Consider the following 25,319-nt stretch of genomic DNA (forward strand, 5'->3'; position numbering starts at 1 on the left):
TCGAGGGCGTCACAGCCATTGCAGCCTGTTTTGCAGCTGCCAGCTGATGTGATCTACTGGATCAATCCCAAAACTTTTTGTACCTATTAGTCACTTAGAGACCAAAATACGGTCCAGGTTTAATGACCTATTTGAAATGAGGAGAGGACTGAATCACTGATTCACATTAACCTCTGAAGAAATAATCTTCTCAGAGACACGAGGATAAACTCTTGATGTTCGCCCCGCCAGCACACAGGCTCTTAAATACTGATCATAAACAAGCAATGAGCTCGGAGAGGAAACCAATAACGAGGAATCTAAGCTTTCACCATTTTCAACAGTCTTCATTCCTAAATGAATCAATCCAGACGGGATTCAGACAGATTGGGACCATTCTTCGCTTTGATGTATTGCAAATGCCACAAATCCTACTTAGCACATGAAAGAGGAGCATAAACCTCAGAACAGAGAGGGGCAAGATGGGGGAAGGGGTGACACCATCCACATTATATAAGCACTGTGTCCTCCTCTTTCAATGTCAGATGATTTGAGGAGGGCGAGCTGAGTGCCAGCCTTGTGATGCATGAAGACGAGACTCAAACATCCACTAACAGGCTTTCCAAAACAAAACAGCCGTGGTTAAAGAGCTCTCGCTTACCTCCAGAAATGAAAAGCGTGCAGCGGGCTGCACGGACTGCAGGGGCTAGTGGGAGTGGGGCTCAAGCTTCGGGGAGTGAGGCTGCAAGTTAAATGGAGTGTAGTGAATAGTTGTCTTTTATCACACACAGGACAGAACCCCCCCCCCGCCCCCCCACAGCTCTGACACGTGCCCAGATGAAGACAGCAGCATCATGAAGAGTAATGATCCCTGTCAGATGAGCCAGAATCGTGTTTATAGAGCAGGTTCCCGAGGAATTTGTCTGGTTCTGCAGCGTTTGTTTGACGCTGGGCACAGTGGCTAAAAAGCTACAGATCATACAGGGAGCTACACATTAACCTAATTTCACATTCTTCACTGATTTCTTAGAAATAGCATCAGACTTTCGCCCTGCCTGCGTGACGTCACGGATCGAGCCCCGCGTACACTGAACGGCGGTGCTGCAGAGCATTGGGTCATATAGAGGTGAGCAACTTTTACTGCAGTGGCAGTCCAAAACACAGCTTTTAAAGGAGAAGTCTGGCTGTGTTTGAGAGGACCATGAAAAAACCAAACACTGAACTGATGCTATGAACGAGTATGGTCTGCGCAGCCTGATGCAGCTCGTTGCTTTGTAGCTTAGAGCTCCACATCAGTGAGCCACACTGTTAAAGTGACTGATGTCTCCTCAGTAACATGAACACTGCAGGTCATTTTGAGTCAATATCACATGCACCGTCCTGCAGCAGTAAACACTCACTAGAACACCAAATGTGTTTTAATCCACTGATGAAAATAGTCCCAGACAAATGTACCATTTCGTCTTGTCTGAGGAACTTTTGCTAAAAACTGCAGCGTCCAGCTGTTCTGAGCAAATTCCTGAGCCCTCCATAAAAGGGAAACTATATATTTGTGACCCATTTTTTAAAAGATTTATGTCTCCAGTAGGAACGAATGGGCTCGGGAAGTCAGAAAGCGCCCAGAGACGGACCAACACATCGTCAGTTTTGGTCTTTTCATGGATTTGTTGCTAATGAAAAACAGACGTTTCTAAACTATAATCAGTGCGTACTGTTCACTCAAGAAGGGTCGTTTAAAATGTTCGATAACAGCAGTCCTCACTGTCCACTAAGTAGGATACAGAGGAATTATACCTCTTGATCTCTAGTTTGTAAATGAACACAACGATCTATTAACAAATTCATTTTTGGAGTGCTGTCCTACAATCTGCATAGAAATAAAGGTTTTAAAGCAAACTCAACAGTCACTCATCGGTCCAATTACGCGCTCTCAGCTGCAGGATTAAAACCCTCAAATGGAGGGAACCATGACAAATACCTTGTTGACCTAAATAACAAAAATGTATGAAGTCACACAGATGACTGTGGCTTTGACCAGAGGGGAAACCTGCTGTGTAAACACACAGCCTTCAGTGATTCGCTGCTTTTAACCTTATTGATCACAGACACAGGCTCACCATCGGTGTGTTATGAGCATGTGTGCGTTTCCTGCATGTGCACCGAGCGAGTGAACGTGTGTCACGCCAGCAAATAAAGCATGTTGTGCAGCTGCGGCACTCCTTTGCGTGACACGTTACCCGTTCTATCGCACACACGTGCATGAAAACACACACGCGCGCACACACAGACAAACAACCACAAGTCAGCGGCTGTCGCCTAGCTGTTAAGGATTTGACATTAGACTTCCTGCTGCAGATGCTGCTGCTAATGCTAACGCGGCACACAGCTTAAAGCAACAGTGGAAGACAGCAACAAATATGACACACAGACGGATGAAGCTACACACTGCGGAGGAGCTGCCACCCCAGGAGGATAACGGAGGAAGATACTCACTCTAGCGTCAGCCCTGGAATTCTCAGCCTCTCCCGCTGGGCTTTCATGGCTGAACTGTGCTCGTTTGCTCTATTGTGGTCATGATATGCATTCACACTGCCGGCCTGCCTCCCGCCCCCCCTGCACTGACAAAGAGCCAGACCCAGCCACCACGGTGCGATGAGACGGATTGGTTTTCTCTTCCCCAGCAAAAAGGGAGGGGGTAAAAAAGGGGGGCCTCGGTCCTTGTTTTGGTCTTTCCACGTTCCACCTTGAAGCTGTCAAATGAGATCCTCAGTCGCCTGCGGAGGGCACGGAGGCAGGACAATACCCCTTCTTCCCTCCCCTAATACACGCCCCCTGCTCCTTCCCTGCCCCCCCCCACCCCACAATTCCCCCACCAGCTGGTGACTTGCTACACAGCAGAAATGAATGCAATGCATTGAATCTACATTTCGTCTGCTCCTCTAACACGCAGTCACCTTGACAGATGCTAACACAAGGCGCGCCTGATGGGATGCAATGTCACCACGACCACGGGGATGATGTCATCTTGGAAAGGCGAACATAATGCACCACGACGTACCCGTCCACATCAGTCAGTACAGCAAGACACACCTGGAATCAAGTGCTTTCTATGCAACAACAAAACAGAGGAAAAGAGCTAAAAACTGCACAGTGCAGTGGAATCTGTTCAAACGATCTCAGCTTGCAGGCAAACACACGCATGAATGAGTGTTTGTGTTGATGCAAAGGGGTGTCGGGTGTGAGTTAAAAGCTGAAACCCAAAGTAATAAAACATGACGTCGCACCAGACGTCCGAGCCCCTGCAGGGGTGTAAAACAAGGCCCCAGACTCTCCTGCTTATCATGAGGAAAAACAGCCATGATGCATTTTATCCACACTTATTATCACAGGCGCTCCATTACCATCGAGATCCCAATAAGTCAAAATGAATCAGTGACTCACTGGCAGGAAATTGTCCGAGGATGAACTCCTGCATGACAAAAGAGGGGGGCTTACTCAGATAATTTGACAACCCGCTGTAAAAAACTACGCTGCCAGAAATGTGCTTGCAATGAGTCAGCGTCAGTAACTGCAACAGCCAAGTGCTGCATGATGCTTTTGTTGGACCTGGAACGACGGGAGACCAGACAGACAGCACTCAGCTGCTGCCTCACGCACTCATCCAGTGCGCTGATGAATTCTTCATTACTATGAGCATGTTTGAGGGGAAAACAGCCACCGCAGATGACACCCAATACTGCATGAACCACAGAGTAGTAGAGGCAGGAACTGGAGCATAAGAAGATGCAGAGTTGTATCTAGAATAGGTCGGCTGCAAACTCGCCTGTCTTGAAATGTTAAGGCTTTTTTTCCAGCTTGCAGTGAGGCTCCAGCTGACTTTTATATTTGAATGTAGGAGAATGAAAGACAATGCGAGAGAGCCTTGTTAAATCATGCAGGGTATGGAGGCTGTGTTTGGCAGAAACCGAAACCTCTGACCCATGACTTCCTGTCAGTAGAAGGTGCTGAACCCTGTGGCTTGAAGAAGACTCCTTCCTCCTTCTGAAAGTCAATGAGACAGAACTCCAGTATTTTCGGGGAGCTGGGGCAATGCCCTCTGCCCTACAGTGTGTCCTGGAAAACGCAGTGGAGTGAGGAGCATTCAAAAAGAGTCGTCTGGTGTAAATACAAACACATATCCACAGAGCAAACAGCAGCATTGTGCCACTAATGCAGATACACAGATCTGCATAAATGCAATCCAAGTCAGCATGAATTTAGGCAGCTGGTCAGCGTTAGCATAAAGTTTGTAGACAGACTGAGACAAGCTAAGTCTTTTGTATTCAACTTGTAAGGAAAAGAACAGGCAGCACTCCACACAGGACGCTTCACGCCCGCTTCTGTCCTCGTCCCAGCTCTCGCCATCGTGTCGGTAAAGTAAAATCCTCTGGAACGCCTTCAAAAAACAAAAGCTTTTTGACTCCTCTGTAAGCATGCCGTGTGGTTTTCAGTCATATCACGCGCCACATTTCCCTTGTTTTATGATGGTGAGGAGCTAGAGGGATATTTGAGAGCAGACTCATTTATTTTTGGTCCCATGCAGCCAGCAGCTGGTTAGCTTAGCACAAGTACTGGAATCAGCAAGTCTGGCTCTGTCTAAAGGTACCACAAACCACCTAGCAGCACCTCTAAAGCTCCCTGATTCACATGTTAGAGGTAGTTTTTTCATGTTAAATCATCACATTGTGGTTTTACATGCTGGACTACCTCTTGGCCAGGCGCAGTCACACCTTTGGAGAGAGCCAAGCTAAGCGTTGCCACCTTTTCTCTGCCCTTACGCTAAGCTAACAACCTTTTCCTGACTGTAGTTTCATATTTACTGTACAGAAAGCATATTTTCCCAAATAATCAAACTATTCGTTTAATACTGGCTGTTTAAAATGGTCTCAATGTAGTTTTTGTCTTTCCAGGAAACGGGTTCAGACCGTCATTCCTCTCTCCACTGAAGCATGAGACACTCTATAAAACAATAATACCTTCAGTGACCATCTCACTGCATTAATAAATAAGTAAAAAAGTCTCTCTTTCCAACATCAGAGTATTAAGGACAACTGACCACACAATCTGCTCCAGTTCACTACACACCTCATCTCACCGGGAGGAGTCCGTCCATGAGCGACGTTCAGTATAAATTATTAAAATGTACGAACCATCGAAAGATGTGTGCCGTGCAGATGTGAGCGTGCACTCAGAGATATGCATCACTTGTGACCACGTTATTATAGAACAGAAAAAAGATGGACTGAATTTATTCATCTGTCAGCGTTTTTTTTTTTTTCTTTTTTGCTGGTAAATTTGTGTTTTTTGGCAAACGCAGGTGACTCACCAGGGTTTTCATCATAATGTACGCCTGCTACAGTACCTGCGGTGAGAAAAACTTCCACTGACGCACAGCACAGTGTGCAAAGGAGCTGCTATTGTTCAGCTTGAATTCATCTGAAATCAGTTCGCCCTCCATGCAGCTGCAGCAGATCCATCAGTCTCTGCAGCTGCATGCTGACTGCGTTTTAGCTACACAGAAACCGGTTCAGAAAGTAGTTTGGCTAAACACTGTCCTCTGCTTCTCCTTTGGTGCGGTAGTAACTAGTATTATATATCCACCTTATTTACACCTCTTAATTAATGCCACAGCTCATCTAAAGCTTCTCCATGAGGGCACTTTGGTCTAACGTCTTGTGAGCGAGCGTGTTGTTTAATTGAGGCCACACTCACATAACACTTAGCATATTAGCATACAGTGTTTTTCTATCGTAGAACAAAGCATTCTCATTAATGCTCCTCCCGATTTATTATCAGCTATACTCTACCTCCACAACAACACTGCCAATCCTGCACAAAATGACAGAATGACTGAAACACACCAGTGGTTCCTTTAAGCCTGCTTGGTGCAACAAGCTGCTAACATGACACTGGTATGAAGCAACGTTAGCATTCGGTTGAAGACATGCTTGTGTCCAGCTGATGAACGCAAGTCAACACCCCCTCTCCTTTTAGCTCTGTTCTGGTTCTTCATCAGAGCTTTTTGCTATAAACAACAGGTTGAAATGTGAAAATGTGCCTACGCCAGATTTATAAAACCTTATGTGCACCAGTTTTTACAAAAGAAATCCCAAATATCTCGTAAGCCTGTTGCTAAACTCAAAATCAGGAAACTTTACCACAAGTTAAACCAGAGTTCCTCGTCCGGATTAAACTGGTGCTGGACCATGTGTCCTGGAGGATTAAGTGTGTTGGATGAATGGGAGAAATTCCAGCCAAATATCATTTGTGCTTATTGAAACTGTTTCTCATGTTTTTGTTTCGAAGTGACTAATTGGGACAAACAATTTCTGCAAATGGACGAGTAACGAGCGAGAAGGCTGCAGCCAACAGTGTACGTCCACTAAAAGTGTTTGTTTTTGTCGCCGACAGGCTCAGATTGTTACTCGAAGTGTCTGAAAACATTATGGAAGGGATCCCAACAGAGATATATCTTTTTGCCAAACAGTAAGATCCTTTTGGCTTAACCAGAAACAGCCGCTATATCGCCCTCGTCAAAGCAACCAGACTTCATTCACAGAAAGCAAAATTTTACAAAAACACACAAATCCACACACCAAAACCTTCTCCGTTTGTCTTTCCACTGTCCACCAATCAACACCAGCTCTGGTTTGGATGAAATAAACTTTGTCACATTTAAGCTGGGAATCATTTTCTCTGGACATCATCACTGCAGAGCTTTAACAGCGTTGGGCTTCAACAGATCTTCCCGGTCATGGAAAGTGAGGTGTTAGGTGAGCAGGTGCTGCAGGAGCGGCAGGTATTCAAGCCGTTTCTGAAGGCAGAGAAGGATTCTGCTGATGAGTCGGGGAACTTTCAACAGCAAAGCAGCACACGGGAGCGTGGGTTCATATTTCCTGCCATCACATTGACAGTCGGACTCGTCATTGTTCATTAGCTGATCAATACAGTCACAGCATGTGTGCCAGACCTCAGATATGAAAACACTGTGCATAAAAAACCTCCAGGAGGGCCGTAACTGTAAACTACTGTTCAGATAACTCAGTAAACAGCCAACCTATTGAGAACATCTGCTGAATTAAATATCACCATATAAAGACCATGTAACAGAATCTACAGTCAACAATTCCTCTTTGATATCCTGTTGCACGGCGAAGCAGCTGATGTGGCCGGGCAGCACAACAGCTCTGGTCCTTCCCGACCTGCAACAGGCTGTGCTTTTGTGCTGACGGCGAGAAACGGGAATAGGATCCAACGTAATGCTCGACAAATCCCATGAGCGCACCTTGGGGTGCCAACACGTACAAATGATTGATTTTCAGATATTTAATTGGACCCAGGAAAAGACTCCCAGTTATTTAGGTCAGCTTATAAATAGGTTCCGGTAATCGCTGAACCGGAGTGACTCATGTTGAAAACAACTCACATGACATAATCTAAAAAGGTACAATCCATCACTCGTGCGGCCGTGGAAAGGGAATTACAATATGTAAAGAGTTTGTGGAAAAGGCTAATCTTGGTAATTAACTGGTATGTAGACACCAGGCTGCATGTTAATGGCATCAAACGTTCAGTAGATGGCTCCCTGTCACAGGAAAACCTCTGTGAGATCTCAGCGCTGAAGCAGCACTGACACAAGATGCTTTTTCACGCACTTTGTCTGATCATGAGGAGGCGTCATTAACAGTGTTAGTTTACATGTGAGCAACTTCCTACTCATCTGTCGCAACATTTTACCCTGAAACTCACTGAAATCAAGCACAGACTGTCAGAGATTACAGCTATAATAGAACCAGGAGAGGTAAATATATTTATCTTACAAAACACAGGACATGCTGACGTGATGCACATTTGCAAGATAACAAATTAGTCCAATTTAACCATATTATCTATTTAATTAGCCGCACTTATGATGAACCTGAAGCGGTTAAATCAACATATCCAAACACTATTACTATGGTTACCAAGGTCCCCAGAGGCTCCAGCACTCTAAATATAAACCTGTGCTGTTGGTGATCTCTCTGCAGCCTGTTGGTAATGGCTCACCTCTATTACAGTATAGGTGCCCCCTCCGGTGAGGCGCCAGCGAGAGCAGCAAGGTGTCATGGCTAAATCTTCTCCTGCACCACCAAACTAAACCAAAATCAATGTCAGGGAGGTCCGTTATGCTTTCATGTGGCCTAAAAGCTGCATCTCCGCGGCCATAACAGTGAAGTATCATCTGTAATAACCGGCTGAACAGACAGTTTGATTCACTGTGCACGAGCCTCTCTTCTGTATTTAATCACGAAAAATAACGTGAACGTGCAAAGTGATGGTGGCATAACAGTAAATTCAGCCACGTTTTGGTCATTTTAATCAAACAATGTCTGAAAAACGGAGATTATTCTGTGCACTGAGCCACAGTACGAGCAAACGCCTCGTGAGGAGTGTGGGAAAACATTTTCTGCAAAACACAAAGTTAAAAATGCAAATCTGTGGAGGGAGCTCGGTTGGAAAACGGCTTGTAGATTTTTTTCAGATCCCCTCCAGGTAAACAGCAGAGAAACATCCTGTTCATGTCCAGTTCAGGTACTTTTTAAAGAGAAATGTCTGCTATAAACCCTCTTTGGGATACTTCCAGGAAATGAGACACGGTAAAAATACGTTTTCGCCGCACATGCTGCCGCCAAAAAACACAGCTCGAGAAGGAAACCTCCAACTCACGACAGGTGGCAATCAGTAATTAAAGGAAAAAGCAGCTTTCATGTTCAGATTACAGAACGCGCAATTCAAAGCGAGAAGCTGTGTTTGCTTGACCGTACAGAAGTTGGCTCTTACTGAAGAGGACTGTACGCCTGTGAGAGGTGAGGCTGTGGCCATCAAAGCAGTAGTAGTCATAGAGTGTTATTTATGTTGTTATTTTCCATGATATTCAACCTCCAGGAGGAAGAAAGGGAACATGACTTTAAAACACTGCATGAATGCTAACTCAAATGAAGCTGTATGTTAATCTACAGCTTGTTTGCTGATGCTGTGACCTGTGTTTCATCATTTTTTTTCCAGTGTGAAAAGGACTCGTAACTTCACTCCTGAACTTTGATGCTTATTTTTTTTCAATTCAATTCAATTTTATTTGTATAGCGCCAAATCACAACAGAAGTTGTCTCAGGACACTTTCCATATAGAGCTGGTACAGACCAAGCTCTTTTATCTACAAAGAAACCAACAATTCCCCCATGAGCAAGCACTTGGCGACAGTGGCGAGGAAAAACTTCCTTTTAACAGGCAGAAACCTCGAGCAGAACCAGACTCTGGGTGGGCGGCCATCTGCCTCGACCGGTTGGGTGGTCGAGGCAGATGGCTGATTGAGAGTGTAATCAGCCGCTCGACGGGCTTATTACATGGTATTTCTGTCAAACACCTTATCAAACCACTCAGCTTACAGCAGATATAAAGATATGGTAACATATCCGGGTACTTACAAACTGCCTCTTCTCGGAAGACTCAGCTCTTTCTGTGAATGAAAAGAGAAAAGAGTATTAATTACAAAAATTCAGCAGCGGTTTTACGCCCTCACAAACAGCCGCCATACGGACAGAGATGACTGAGCAGGCGTGGAACTGTTACATCCCATCCAAGACAACCGACGAGAAGTTTAAGAGAACATCTGGATTTAGAGCTCCTCACTTAAATCATGTAACAGCTGGACTGAACGTGAGGGCCACGAAAGGACGGCGCTCTCCCAAAACCATTTCCTGTCATCTACATCCTGTCGACTCTGAAAAAACTGGATTTTGGATGTTAATTCTTGATTTTTTTCCTGTTCTGCTTGTGCGTATGTTTACATTCATTTAAGTTAATGTATGTAATTAAGGACAATGCTGTATGTGTGTTGCTTACTGTAGAAGGCAGAGTTACACAAGGTTCAGGGTTTAATAGAGCAGAGAAAGCACCGACAATGGCCTCATTGATTTCTTCTGGGATTATGGTTTCTCACAGGTTGGTTACTTGAAGGATAATACTGCCAGCACGTTGCAATATCACAAAGTCTGTGCAGTCATTAACCAACTTTGACTTAATGTGTGTAAGGTGTTCAATCTCAAAAACGAAGAGTGACTCAGGTCTAAATTTGGGTCTTCAGGACCCAGAGCCCTGCTGGTTTTCAGAAGATCTTGATCCAAAGGGTCATGACCGAGAACAGGTACGGGAAGGTGTGACTATGCTGAGTGAATCCAGACCACGTTAGAGATCCGAGTATCTTATTAGCGGCGGAATCGCAAAAGTTCTTGCATGATGTCAAAATTGTTCAAGCGTCATGAGACCTGGACGGCGCCTCAGGTCCGAGCCGTTCAGTTGTTCTTTAACCTGGCTTTTGATAAGAACGTTTTGTGGCAATTATTTATTGTTTATCTGTTTATTATTGTTCTTTTTTAATCTATTGTATTCGTTGCACCGTTTCACTTTTGTCATTTCTATTTCAGACTGTTTGCATTTGCACTGCCTTATTCCCTTGTTGCTCACCTGTAAGCCACTCTGAATTGCAATAACCTGCATGAACGATTCTGCACAAAAAAAACGCTTGAACTGATTGGATTTTCTATCGAGTGACCCTCAATTCATCACAAGTGTTTAGACGAATGACGGTGGGATGGATAACGAGCGGGCCGTGAACTTGTGTTCAGCAGTGCTTCTAAAAGATGAAAGTCGCCTCTTCTTAAACCTGTTCTCTAATGGCTTTGCTTGACTGGACACAGTTTTAGAAAACCATGCCATCCAACTTGCGCTCTTGCCATTGGGTAAATCTACTGCAGTGACTATCCAAGGAGAACCGAATCAAGGGCAACTGAACTTGGTTGTAGATACTCAAAAACGTTGGGGAGGCCCGGGTGTTTAACCGCTGCGGGGTCGTTATCAAGGACATCGATACCACCTGGTTCAATCCTGGCTGCTGTTAACGGCCTTGAAGGCAAATATGAATGAAAGCATTCACATAAGGCCTCATGTGACAACTCCATCTGCTCTCGTTAGCACCTGGGCTCAGGTGACTCTAACGACTGTCATTATGCAGCCAGGAGCACCATGAACCAGGCGGTATTAGTGACCTTGATGACAACCTCACAGGGTTTAAATAGATGGGAGTCCGCACCAGTCAGTGATTGTAATCTTCAAAGATTACTGCGCACATATCGAGACAGACCAGTGTTTTTGCGAGGCTCCAGGATGGAAATATGCTGCTCCTTCACGGAAATCAAAGGACACATTTCATTAAAAGAATATATTCATCTGACAGCTGCCAGGAACGGAAAAGTAAAATCCATCCGAGCACAAACGATGCAGCGGCAGCATCTGTTGATGTGCCGGTGCCACGCGGAAAGCCATGAAAACGAGGACCAACATCAGCCGCAGCGACAGACGAGCACACCGTGTGCAGATCGCTTTATCCCCCTTGGACTTAACACAACTGTTTGTTTCATTACAGCGGTTTCTTGGAAAGAAGCAGGTTGTTTTATCACCTTCACAACATTTCCCTGCGCTCTTTTATATCGGCGGTGTGAAACAAATTCAGCTCTCCAGCTCGAATTATTTTAAATCTCTCCCCACTGGATCCATCCTCTCGCTGTAAAAGAGCGCTGATAAATAACCTGTCTTTGGATCTGTTTTGCTTTGGGACTACAAATCCCACTTACTTGATCATTAGACATTTCATTGTCTTATAACAACCTGATATGGGTGAGGTCCTTTGTCTCAAGCGGTGGAGGACACAGAGCTGATGTGTATTGGCTGCTACAGTCAGCAGAAAAAGTGCTAAGCCCCTCTCTCCCTTTGCTATCAATTAGGGCCTAATGTCTGGCTTCCCCTGCTGCCTACACAAGACCAAGGGCAGAGAGTTTCCTTGGGAGACATGACCGCAGCTCACACACTAATTACCAGCAGAGAATGACTTACACTGATGGAATATCCTCCAATCACAGCGCACCAAGGAACAGTGTGAAGTCTGTAATAATGCAAAAGGCAATTTGAGAGCAAAAACATGACGATAATAAACCGATTTACTGAAGCATGTATTCGCATTAAATCAATTCATGGCTCTGTAAAGTATTTACATAAGGTGAAATAAATGCCTTGTAATTACTTGTTTGCTTATGCTTTTGAAGCTTGATGCTTTGACAGCTCTCTGAATAAGCGGAGCTCGTGTAAAGGAAATGGTCATTACCGACAGCGAGCGCATTCAAAGTGCACCGTGTGACGTGGTTTTAATGAAACAGAGTGGTGAGATGCATTAAAAACATGCTCAAACTCTCTCTGACTAAAGTTTAGTTTTACCCCGCAGCATAATAAAGCAGCCCTGACTGAACAGACACTGAGAAACCAAATGAATGTGCTTATTCCGGCAAAAACACCACCACAGACGATCGTCCAGTTCATAAAATGATGCCCATCAATGGAAAATGAATGATGATGACTTTAGCTGCCACTGAAATCCTCAAACTCATTAACTCAATATTAAGAGTTTTCATTGTTACTGGCGAGGTCCACCAAAAAAAGCCCATTCTGCAATCTGAAGGACTGTAAAGGCTGTGATAAGTCCCTCAGTGGCTCACCTCGGCGGCTTTAACAGACATGATGGAAACTGTCTTTTATTTTCACCTGCTGTCAGCCAGTGGTCTTCACCTCTCGCATCATTAATCCTCAGACATTTCTGTTAATATGCTCCGAGTCAGAGTGGAGCCTGAGCTGTGAGCCAATGTCACGGCCAAACTTTGTTTCTGACTTACGCTGCTAGAATATCAACAGCACCCAGACCAGACAGGAGAAGCCAATTCAGCAGCCGTGCCTCCATCGAACTTGAACTTAAAACTCAAAACGTCCTCTATATTGCAAAAAAATTTTGTTTTTGCCTTTTTTTAAAAAATGTTAATGCACTAAAATTAGATATGGAAACACCTTTTTCGGAAAAGTTTTGACGTAGCAAACGTAGCTCATATGACCCATCAGCTGTTTCAGCAACAACACCGAAAGAAGAAGCTGTTGTCGTCTTAACGTGGGAAAACATGGCTGGTCGTACCAACAACAGGTTTTGTAAATTCCTGCAGACCTCTTTCCACTTTCCTCTTGTGTTGTTTCCGGTTTTCAACATTCTTCTTCTTCTACTCTGGTTATTACAGCCACACGTGACATACTTTATGCCGCCAACTTATGACGAAACAATGCTTTGTGTAGGCTAGTTTATGGAAACTAGCCTAATACGCATTTTCTTTGTTTTTTTTATTTGTTTTTGTGACAGTTCAAAACTTTGCATAAAAATTGCTTGACAACAGATGGAAACACGGCCAATGAGAGACCGTCACGGTGTTGATACATCTACTGTTAACTGTATTCATATGGATGGCGATACATGTTGTGTAGTTATTATTTGAACATAACATATTTTTGGGAAATACCCCGAACGAACAAATCCGGCAGTCTTCCAGGCGTGAGTCACGTACACATATACCAAAAACTTTGAGATTCAAATTAGTGAAGCAACAGCCTTGACGCGTGACTTTAAGGCTTAACATAAATACAAGTATTTCCATTAAATTTTCTGATCATTAAGATGTTGAAAACTGTCAAACAGGCAATACAAACGGAGAGTAACTGCAGCAAAACCTTTCATCTTTGAAAGTTGTCCATCAGGAAAACAAACCTTGTACATTTAATCATATATTTATCCAGTAATCTTCTCTGCACTCGAGATATTACAATTCTGACACGATGAACCTGAGATGGTTTATTGTCCCACGGGGTAAAATGTCAATTAATGACTTCTAGCAAAAACATTTCATCTCCAAGACACCACATCAAAGCTGTGGAACTGCTCTTGTAAAAAGGCCTATGTGTAATGGTTCATTAATAATTCCCCTTGATTTACTTTGGATTTTCCTGGATCTGAAGATCAAAAGTGTACTTGGTTGTACTGCGGGTTTGCTGCTGACTGGCAGGAAAATCCCTATCCTCATGTGAAGTCACGATGTTACCAAATCAACACCTTGATTGACACCAGAGTAAAGGAAGTTAAACCCTGCTAAGCTTTCCTTTCGCATCTGGATGCTAGTTCAGTTAGTAATCATCAAGCGTGCCAGAGTGATCACTCGGGATCACTGACCAGATTTGCATGACTACCCTGCAATCATAGGCTACGCTGATTCAGTATGGCAAGCTCCATTCGACACTCGGGCTACATGTAATTTTTGACAGCTAAACAGATAATAAGCTGACACATGTAGACGTAAAACTCTAAAAGCAAATGTTTTGTCTTTACGGTCTCTACAACGCTGCTATTAAGAAACCAGTAATAACTGCTCATAGACCAACATGGGTAAGCTGTCATTTTCAGTGATTAGTTTGGAGCCAGTTGTTAGGAGACAGTGGCGGGAAGCACTGTTTTTATTCTTGAGAACAAAAGAAGAAGACAACAAGAATATAAAAGAGGTAATGGCCATGCTTGCAGCTCTGCGAGGCTGTACTCACAGGCACAGCGGTGTTTAGAGCTAAATGCTAACATCAGCGTGCAACAGAGTAACAATGCTAGCATGTTAATGTTAGGCGGGTGAAAGTTCCCCACCTTAGCTTAGCATGTTAGCAGGCTAACGTTTCTAATAGTCACAAATTACAGCTGAGACTGATGGAGCGTCATAATGCTTTGCAGGTGTTTGGTCATAAACACAAAGTATTGGACAAATTTTGATCTAATGAAGAACCAAAGTTCTTACAATGAATCCTGAGGGAAATATGAATATATGCTCCAAATTTCAAGGCAATCCATCAAGTAGTTTATGCTGTTTTCCACATGCTGAGGTCTGAGGGCCCGAATAAACTCCCAAACGGACGGGTACACGGACAGCTGTGAACGCCACTGTCACGTAGTAGCTCTGTTTTTACTGTTTTTCTGCTTGGAGGATGGATTCCACACATGTGCAGATATATTTCATAGCGTGTTACAGCACAGCGGCTGCGAGACACATGGATGAAAAGCACGTTAGAGAAGAGGAAGTGGACCATCGCAAGTACATTGGAACCATCTTTCTTAATGCCTCTTTGTGCATTTATTAGATGTTTCAAGAAGTCTACTGGTCTTTAAAATGGCCACAGGAAGAACAAAAGGCTCCTAATTAAAGACTTTAATGAAAGTAAATCTTAGCCCTTATCTAACCTAAACGCTGCTTGTGTGTCTTAAGATTAGGAGAGGTCACACAGATCAATAAAGGTGGCTATCTGCTCCCAACACATGTGCAGTACAGGAAGTGGGCGGCCTAAACATACAAAACTGACTGAACATTGAGTACACACATTGACCTGAAGCAGCAAACACTCCGGACGTTTCTAAAACAGTCACTGAGCTGAATTTTGATTCTATAGAAACGTGTAAGCGGCTGACTTTTATTAACCGTGACAACTACATCAGTAAAGTCAAACCTACTGTCTGAAGTAATATCTTCCAGCATTATGCCCAGCTCGATCTGAAACATATTGATCTCTGCACCAGCAGGAGGAGATTCAACAGCAAAGCACACAGACGCTGTTCAAAAGCTTTACTGATTAAATCTGTTGGCATCCTCACATTTCTCCTTGTCCAGTGCCTCATCCAATGTTGTAAGAGGAACACGACTAATTTCAGGACTGGGACTGAAGATAATGGTCTTCTAATTGGACGATCTCTCCTTCTATTGTCATGATTATGCAACCTTGCAGCCAAAATAAATGAAGATATTCACAGGTGTAGACAGTTTAACTTCTTCTGATACTTACAGGTCAGAAGTTTTGAAGTATTTCTGTTTCTATTACTATCAGAAATGTCAGTTGGGGATTGGCTACCATTGTTTAAAGTACTTCACAGGCTCCACCTAACCAGCAACACCCATAGCAACATGTTTTGGTCCTGTTGGGAGGATCATTGGACAGTTACCGATCCCAACCTCTGTCGGCCATTTTCAGGGCTGTCCTTGAAGCCTTAAAGATCACTGCTAACTGAACTAACCAGCTGTGGGCTACTCTACTTGCTTGCTCCAAAACCAATTTTCCTCAAAAGACAATAGCACCATCTCATCTATCCTGGAATCCGTCGGCTATCGTCTGATGACGGTTTTGGCCTCTGGGAGCAACGGTTAATGTTTAGGGGCTTCCGGTGCAACCAGCAACACCTGACCAGACCAAGACTTCCTCTTCCATGCTCCAGTTCATTTAGCAACTTGAGAGGTTTTCTGGTGCCATTTTGGCAACCATCAATTCACAGATATCTGCACTTGAAGGCAGATAAATCGTCATCATAAGATAACTGATGAGTTCCAAGATTGCATGTCAGCCAATGCCTTCTGCCTCATTTGCTCTCCTGTACCTACATGCAACCAAAGCCCGCTCAAACTGGACTGGTCAACACTTCTTGGACTACAAATGGAAACCAGAACGCTTCCAATACCAAAATCTTGCCCCGTGCCTGCAGATTCTGCATTCATATACAGATATCTGTTCATATAGTCTACTGTTAACTGGCTGGAGGTAACTGCACACCTGAAACTCAACAGCTACATGTAGAGCATGTTAAGAAAAATATTCTGAAAGTTTCATAAGATCTGGCAACTTTTTCCGCTCTATTTTCAAAATGTGACAAATGGCAGTTAATATGTGCTGGGACAAAGAACCTAAAGTGTATTAGAGTTCAGCGGAGACAGCCCACCTCACCTGAAATAAAAAGCACCTGCGCCAACGTCGGAAGAAATGATTGCGCTTTAATGAAACATATTAGCTTCGGGGAAAACGAGCAGAGGCGTTCGTTCGCACAGCATGCAGGACGGGAACTGTTCACGGGATGAGACGCATCAGGATGTGTCTGATTCAGCTCAGCGGGCGACACTGATTGATCGTACGCTTGCTTTATGGTAATTAATCAGAGCAGCACACCACGACTGCGGGAAAAAAGAAATCCATGTGAGTTTTAAGAAGTGGGAAAAGTCGAGCAAGCAGTAGCAGATTTTCTCATTTTAACACCACCGACGGCTTATTTAGTTCATCGAGGACCGACCGTTGATGACACGTCAGCTTCAGAAGTTCCAGTTCATGCAAATCAGAAGTTTGAGAGATAACGTGCAAGATTTAACTGGATCTTCTGAATTTTAGTAATCTATAATTAAGTTATGAGGGTTTAAACTTACTACATGCACAAAAAAGTGGTCATCTTTAAAAGAGAATCCAGGATTTCAAAGCTAAACGTGCTGTTTAACACTGTTGACTGGTGATATATGACTGCTCCTCTGTGTTAACACACTGCTGCTGCAGACACACTTGTTTTATAACTGCCTCTGGTTCTTAATGAGGTTCTGTCTACAAGCCAAACTTACACTGAGTATCATCTTTATTATGCATATTACTGACATTCCCGTCTTGCTGATGTTGTCATTCACGCTTTAATGTGGACCGCTGTCTGTTCGTGTTCCACAGGAGCGAATGCAAGCGACAGAAGTGATGCACAAACTCAGCCGACAGAAGGGATAAACAGCTGGAGACGACAGAGGAGTCTTAACTGCTAGAGACGTCCCAACAGTTTGAACAGGAGGTACCGTGGGGACATCAGAGACACGCAAACTCCAGTGAACGGTGAAACTGTGCAGTCACTAATAACCGGAGCCACAAGTTTTACACTCGCTGTGTGAAACATAAATGAAACAGGATGTGATATCTGCTATATAATGTGACATATGCTCAGTGGAAAACAGCACAAAGGCAACATATTTAACATTTTCCCTCATCAGCTCATTGATTTTTGCAAATATATGCAAACTCAAATGGGACTTTGCAAACCTGGAATGTACCAATGAGTAGAAAGATGATAAAAAGCTGTAATGTACTAGGAAAAATATGCAAATGTGCTGGAAATGTGGTTCAAAACACCCTCGACAAGAAACGCCAAATGAAATATATTTCGGTCACTCGTCCATGTGGCATTGAACCCTCTTCCATTCGTCGTCCCGGTGATGACGGATGTTTTCGTTTGTCGTTGTTCCTCCTCAAGGTGAACTTTATCTTTGAATCTGACCTCTTTCACAGCATCAATGGAAGAGCTGCTGGAGCTGAGAGAAACTCGCCGTCTTGCTGAAGGACACTTCAGCAGAGAGGCTGCTCACGTCCTCTCGCTAAAGAAAGGCCGTCCCGTTCACGTGTCCGCAAATAAAAAACCCCTCAATGACTGCCTCCTTCATGGGAACAACATTTTTTTTTTACCTTCTGTTGTGTTACGATGAACAGAATTTATGGTTCAGCCTTTAAAAAAAATGTGCAATTTTCTGGTGCTACGCCATCATGCTCCGTCAGCCAGACTGCATCTCACTCGCCGGCTCACACCACTTCACGCAAATGGCTCTTTAGAGGCACACAATGTCACCGCACTCGTCTGGATAGCCACCTTTTATTACGAGGCACTGTTAGATGTCACAAGTACAGTAAAGCTCGCAATGCAATGCAGCAGCTTCTGACAGGCGGCTCCTAATTAAGATGAAAGGCAAGCGCAGCTGCTATAGGCGTCGTTAAAATCTATAGAAAACCCTACAAATTTTATATAATGAGGGAACATTGTGGCCATACGCCCTCAAAACCAGGCGACAAACCCAGCAAGACGAAAGACACAAAAGGAAAAAATCTTACGTGAGACACGAAGTGGAGAGCAGAGGTGCTTTTATACTTCAAAGGTGTGTACCTTCACACACAGCACTGCAATCACACGTACTTCGCTACAGATATACGCGCATATTGAGAAGGTGACAACATACTGGGACGATTATTTGCATGTGTTAAATGAGAATTGACAGGCTAAGATTTAATTTAAACTTTGAGAATTAGAAATATCAGTGAGGTCGGCCACACATGAGCTACAGCACATGCAAACATACTACTAACATGGAAGCACATATAAGGGCAGTATGGCCTGAAAGTCGTATCACAGCACAATCTGAAGCACTACATATCTTTAAATATCAATATAAATGCTTCTGCAGGGGTGATGTACTGATTTTGCTACTGCATAGTAGCGACTGCTGTACTCCTGGCTGTAGTATAGGACATAGTTCACATATTAAACAGGCATTTTAAGAAGATTTAATGTGCAAAGCTGCAATAATAAATGCTAAAGTAACTTCAATCGCCAGCCCTTTTCTTGTTTTTGCTTTGCTCATATTCCAGAGGGTGTTGTTGTTGGAGGTGTTTGATTAAAGACTGCTTGTATTTCTGCTTTTTGTCGACTTCTTTAAATCCAAACCACGTCCATAAAGTGGAAGTCTGCAGCATGCATCACATCAACCTGCCAGTTCTCTGCTCTTACATACAAGTACGAGATAAAAGGCAATGCAGAGAACATCCTGTACATCTAAGTTCACCTTATTCTAATCAGAAATCATTATCTTTCTTTGTCTCCAGACGAGCAAACACAAGCTGTGACAGACTTCCACACTGAACCCAGCTGAACACGCTTTAGCCCAGAGTTTATTTAGAGAACTCATTAATGGTTCTGATAGCGGGAAACAATAACTCTCCTGCGTATTGTGGGATAGTCTGCGGTTGTTTTCAACAAGACGCCTAAAAATAAATTCTGCACACTGTCACGTTCATTAGGCACCAACATGAGCCAAAGCTTTCTCTTCTTGTGCTTCGCGATCGAAGATCACATCAGAGTTTTGACGCTCTCGCTTAAGTTCACTAAATCCTTCTTCACGTGCAGCACGTTTACAAGTACACAATTCATTATTTCTGACACCTTTTCTACCTATTTTTTATTTATTTTTGTAAATGCTGCTGCTGGACCTCACAATAAAATGGGATTTAAATCAATACAGCAGAAAAGGAAACACACTGTGAAGACAAATATGTGATGTGCCATTGTGGGAAATATATTTATTTGCTTCCTTGCAGATAGTCAGAGGGGAAATCAATACCACTCTCATGTTTGTCCGGTAAATAACAGCCAGCAGCCATTTATTTTAGCTTAGCTGAGCACGACGACTGGAAATAGTCCAGCATATAACCTTAATTTCTACAGTTTGGCTTTTATGTGGATTTAGCATATTAATAAGTGAGCTTTCGACGCACAGGCAGATGGATTTTATTACCTCTGGACAGAGCCAGGCTACCTGTTTCCACCTGTTTCCACTCTTTATGCTAAGCTAAGCTAACCAGCTGCTGATGGCAGCGTTGCAAAGCGAACACGGACATTTCCCAAAATGTCAAACTATTGCTTTTACAGATTAATAAATAAACAGTCAGGTCTTTAAATATGACTTCAGTTGAACCCATTTCTGATTAACTGTTAATGAACTGAACTCCTTCTCAGACCATCAGGCATGAGTGAGACCGAGTGGTTAAATAACTGATCATATACAGTCAGATGTTGCTCCTCTGGCCACATTTAGCCTTTTATTAGTTCTATATCACGATGACTAAAGGGAAACAAGGTACCTACAGACTACTGTAATGTTGAAAAGCCACATCAACACTTTTCCTCTGTGCCGTCAACAGTCCGGTTCTTAATCCACTCAACATTAAGGAGGTCTGAAGGAATGATGTCACCCCTTCCTGGCTGGGAGTGAATGGGAAACGGTGGAGCTCAACCAGCTTTATTCATCTGCCTGACAAACTAACTTCCGTGTTTCTTTCTGAATGTGAAAGTTGGAGGCGCGGGAGCGACCGCTGTGTTTGGTGGAGCCGATGCGTGATAGGGCACATAAAGAAGTCTTGTGTGGGAGAACGGGAGCATGGGAGGAGGTGGTGTCCAACAAGGGAGTGGAGAGATTAGGGCAACTGTGCACAAAATTACTGTTTGGAAGCGTTTGATAAACCCAATTAGAAAAAAATGTTATTGCTTTCTCCATCAAAAAGCTGCATAAATCAGCATTTCGGCTGTCTCATTTTCAGATTCATAATCGCAGAGGAACACATGGACACCAAATTTGTGAACATGAAAGTCAAGCGCTGCCGGCTTCACTCTAAAAAAAGAAATTCCTCGACAGCGAAACGATTAAAAAATTATAGAAGAGAAAATCTGTTCTCAAACAAGCAAAACTCACCTTTGTTTGTTAAGAAAAGAATGTTGGCGCATAAAAGCAGTTTTATTGGTTTCATTCATCAGCCAGAGTGCAGCCTAATCCAAACAAATGGCACATAGGAGGGATCACAGCGAGCCTCTGAACCAAAACACAAGCAGCACTTTGAGCTAATTTAAAACAGCCTTCTTTTTAATCAATTATTCTGTAAGTGGCCCCAAACTAGAGGAAATTATAAAGCAAGTCCAATTTGCTCTTTACTGTAAGAGCCGCTGCAGAGTTTGTCAGCTCGGCAGGAGGAAACGATAAATGTCCGAGCGGTCCTGAATTAAAAATGACATGTGGTGTAAAATACGAGTTATTCCAGATTTCAGAACACGCTGTCCTCACTTTCCACCTGCGCTTATACTTCATGGTACGGCAGAGGGACGGCAGCAACAATTTGATTAAGTGCATCGTTTGCTGGGACTGCTGTCCCAAACTCTGCTTACAATTCAATTAGGATATTTGACAGAGGAGCGAAAGCCTCAACTTGAACCCCATTATCATAAAAAGTCAATAGAGGACATGAAACCCTTCACACAACGTAATCAATCCAGCTCCACGAGCGCACATCTCTCATTCCTCCTGCCGGCAGCCGACACGACTGAAACGTGAGGCTGTTTGAAAAGTGACGCTGTGAAGACTATGTCTCCTATTATCATCTCTGTCTGAGGACACAAAGTCGTGCAGACTGAAACACTTGCAGCCTGTTTTCAGTCAATCCTAATTGTCCTCTCCGGTGCGTCCGCTGAAAAATGTCTTCACAGTTCTGAAAGGAGATTCTCTCACATGCAGGACGCGAGCAGCGGCGGAGCCAAGCTGGTGCCCGCTCGGTGCTGCCAAGTGTTTGCACAAAAAGGTCTCAAAGTCCTGACTGTGCTCTGCTAAAAGAGCACGACAGGAGCCTCACAAGCTACGAGCACAAACAGCACAAAGTCACCCTGCAGCTCAAGCCCACGCACGGCCGCCTGCCTACCTGTAGCCCTCGTCTCCTCAGAATGCTGGACTCATCCATGGTACGCAGCCCCGGCTTACCATGCCTCCCTACCGGTGCGAAGCCACGCTGCACTGCCTGGCTCCAGCCTCCCGCTCCCTCCCTCCCTCCCTCGGGCTAAATCTGATCTTAGCAGCTGCTAAACACTTCCATCAGAACTTATCTGATTGGAGGGGGGCAGTCAGCTGACGCCTCCTCTTGCTCCTCTCCTCTGTAACTTCAGGAGTGAAGGAGGGATGGAGCGAGGGAGGGAGAAGAGGAGAGGATAGGCAGTTCTAATTTAGCGTAGCGGTGGGTGGGGGTGAGTAGGTGGGGGACAAGTGGGAGCCCCAAGACTCATTTCTCCGAGCAGCCACGCTTTTTGGGCACCCTAGGTGACCATGAAAATGAGAGGATATCCTTCCCAGTATTGTTCTGCTCCAACCTCAACAATGAATCTGGCATCCTGTCTGCGGCGGGCAGGCGAGCCGACCTTAGACCGATGAGGGAGATGTCACGGCTCACGCTAAACGCAGGCAGAAAATCATAAAAATAAAAGCCACTTTAAGAAAAAATGAGACCAGCTGTGAAAACGTCACACAAACTGCAGAGAGGAGACGCTTCTTTCATCCCAAACAAGCGGACAATGAATCATTATCACGCTGAAATCAGCCACACAGCCTGTTATGTGCACAAGTGCGTCTCCTGTGTCCATTTCCAAGCGTCTCCTGCGCCCCTCCAGCTCTGAGATGAGTTTTGAGGCGCTCGGCAAGTGACCACAGATCTTCACACTCGCAAACTCGATGTCCCCACACCCTCCTGAATCATTAGCATTTGGGAAATAAGTTGTTTCCAACGCCGTGCTGCCAATTCTATCCTGCAATTTCGCATTCTGTTTCAGTCGGTGTTTTTCTTTGCGCCCCCTCCCTTTCTCTTTTTTCACCCTGTCTTACTCATTTCCATTCACTGTGCTGCTGCTCTGTGAATATTAAGTGGGCCCCTTCCATTCTCCTCATCTCCAGCCAAGCTCAAATGATTTCTCTTAGAGAGTATGGCCCAGAATGACAGCTACTCTCTACTACAGCCGGTGGAGGAGGTGCGCGAGGCTGCCAGACAGGTGACCACTGCATCAACTTTTCCCATTTTGAAGCCTGTGCAACAAAGCTGATTGAGTGCTGCAGCGGCCGGGGCGACAGTCATTTGTGCTGCTGTGCTGATAACAAAGTCGGGAGAAGAAAACCCAGGTCTGAGCTCGGGTAATCAGCCTGTTTTTGAATAAACCTCTTAAAACCTCAGAGGACGAGGATTACAGTAGTCAACTTTTTCAGCTTGAACAATGCCCTCAGGATTACCTTAAGGGAATTAAAGAATCCTGCTCAGCTGACTGGTCTCCACTCACTGCTCGCTCTGCTCCAAGGAACAATTAAGAAAATTCCACATTGGACTAACAATGAAGATGAGAGGCTACAACACAGAGGAGGGCTCATTTGTCTTCGTCAATACAGGAAGTCCCAATTTCTCTGTTGCACACAGCGGCCGTAACGAGCTCTGCGGCCTAAACTGGGGACGCTATACTGGCGCTGAAACAATTAATGATTGAACTCAAATTTAATCGGCAACAACTTTATTAATTGTGTAAGTCATTTATCAAGGAGAGCCTGCAGCCGCACAGCACTTTGAGCTGCTAACATTAGCATGCTAACATGCTCACAATCAGGTATAATGTTTACCATAATTTAGCATGTTAGCATGTTCACATTCGAGGTGAAATCATTAGGATTCATGCCTGGTGTCCATGAAACAATCCTTTCAGCAGATGTTGAAATATTTCACAGAAGCTAAAACTTTGACCTGCCGGCAAAGACGTGCAGTCATGAGATGACCAAAGTAATCAGGATACATCATCTGGGCACCATGAACGTCTGCACAAGATTTTATGACAATACATCCCACGGTTGTTGAGATATGTCAGACTGGACAGACGACAGATCAGCTACGCCGTCCGTGTAGCTGCTAGCATGGCAAAAGTTAGCTTAAGCTACGCTGCGTTTCTCTGCTTTATATCATTATAAATGATGTTTTGCATCACTGGCTGGACAAAAAAAGCCATTTCAGAAGCTATGATGCAATTGCAAAGATTGTTTTTCACTATTTTCTGACATTTTAAACAGCAAACAACATCAAGCGCACATAAAAATAATGCAGTTATTTGTACCTCAGTCACACTGTGTTAAATTACTGACAGGCAGCTTTTTGAAAGAGATGACACAGACTAAAGCCGCTTCGAGCCAGGTCTCAGGCAGTTATGAGGGCAGCCTGTTTGTGCCAGTAGCCTTGGAGCACAGCCACAGAATAGCCTCTGGGAAAAGTCCAGGGGTTGTCTGTGACTCATTTCCTCCTGGCAGGTGGGCAGCTGAGGTTGTTTCCTCTGCCTTTGGAGAAAAAAAAGGGAGAGGCTGGCACTGAAAGCATGCAGAGAGTGCTGATCGAGTGACCCGCAGCCTCTGCTCTGCCTGGGCTTATCAGGCCGGGAGGCAACCCGCAGATGTAAGGCGAGCAGAGGAGGGACACTGTCCTGTGAAGAGAGCGCCGAGCAAAGAAAGAGTCAATTTCCTCCATACAAAGCAGAGCAAAGAATCCATCTGTCCAAAGCCAAAGGAGCTAGAATACCCAGCCATGATAAAACCCTGTCGAGCCAACACACGAGGCGAGTCTTTAACCTCGACAAGAAGCTCAAAGATGGCAACCAAGAAGAGCCAACGGCCGCAAAGCATCACTCTCAATTCCTCTCTGCTTTTTCCATCTTGAATAAATTGGAACAGCCTCGCCAACGTACGCAATCACAAGATGAAAACGATGTCGGCTCGGGTCCGCTCGGAAAATCCAGCGGGCTTTCTTCTCAATTCATTTTCCTCAGTTTCAAAGAGACGCAAAGTCACACTGTGCATGAAAACAGCGACACGTTTGAATCTCAGAACAGAGAAAATTGCGTCTCAAACAGAGCGGATGACAGCGGGTGAACGTCTCAACTGCAACTACTTTATCCAGAGTGACAGTTTCATTTATATCCCGCCCATATGTTTACTGTACCACGCCGCATGGTTTGTAATTTTGGGACGTGTGCTGCAAATATATTGTACATTTCCAGAGCTGCTCTGTGCGACATAACAGGGACACTGAAAACAAAAACGGAGATCAAAGCACCTCGTGAACCTTTTCATGCAGTAAAGGTAGTATTACTG

General features: G+C 44.3%; 1 protein-coding gene across 8 annotated transcripts in view; it reads right to left on the reverse strand.

Annotated features, from left to right (window-relative positions):
* Positions 1 to 25,319, reverse strand: part of mast4 (microtubule associated serine/threonine kinase family member 4) — a 90,168-nt gene that overhangs the window by 37,888 nt on the left and 26,961 nt on the right. For 7 of the 8 annotated variants that reach the window (XM_070988340.1, XM_070988339.1, XM_070988338.1 and 4 more), the window contains exon 4: positions 9,483 to 9,514. In XM_070988340.1, the coding sequence (XP_070844441.1) occupies positions 9,483 to 9,514 (32 nt within the window). Of the gene's footprint in view, positions 1 to 640; positions 722 to 2,472; positions 2,758 to 9,482; positions 9,515 to 25,319 lie in introns of those variants that run through there. The other variant, XM_070988346.1, reaches the window with a different exon arrangement.

The sequence above is a fragment of the Chaetodon trifascialis genome, chromosome 20 (assembly GCF_039877785.1).
Source record: "Chaetodon trifascialis isolate fChaTrf1 chromosome 20, fChaTrf1.hap1, whole genome shotgun sequence".
Taxonomy (NCBI): Eukaryota; Metazoa; Chordata; class Actinopteri; order Chaetodontiformes; family Chaetodontidae; genus Chaetodon; species Chaetodon trifascialis.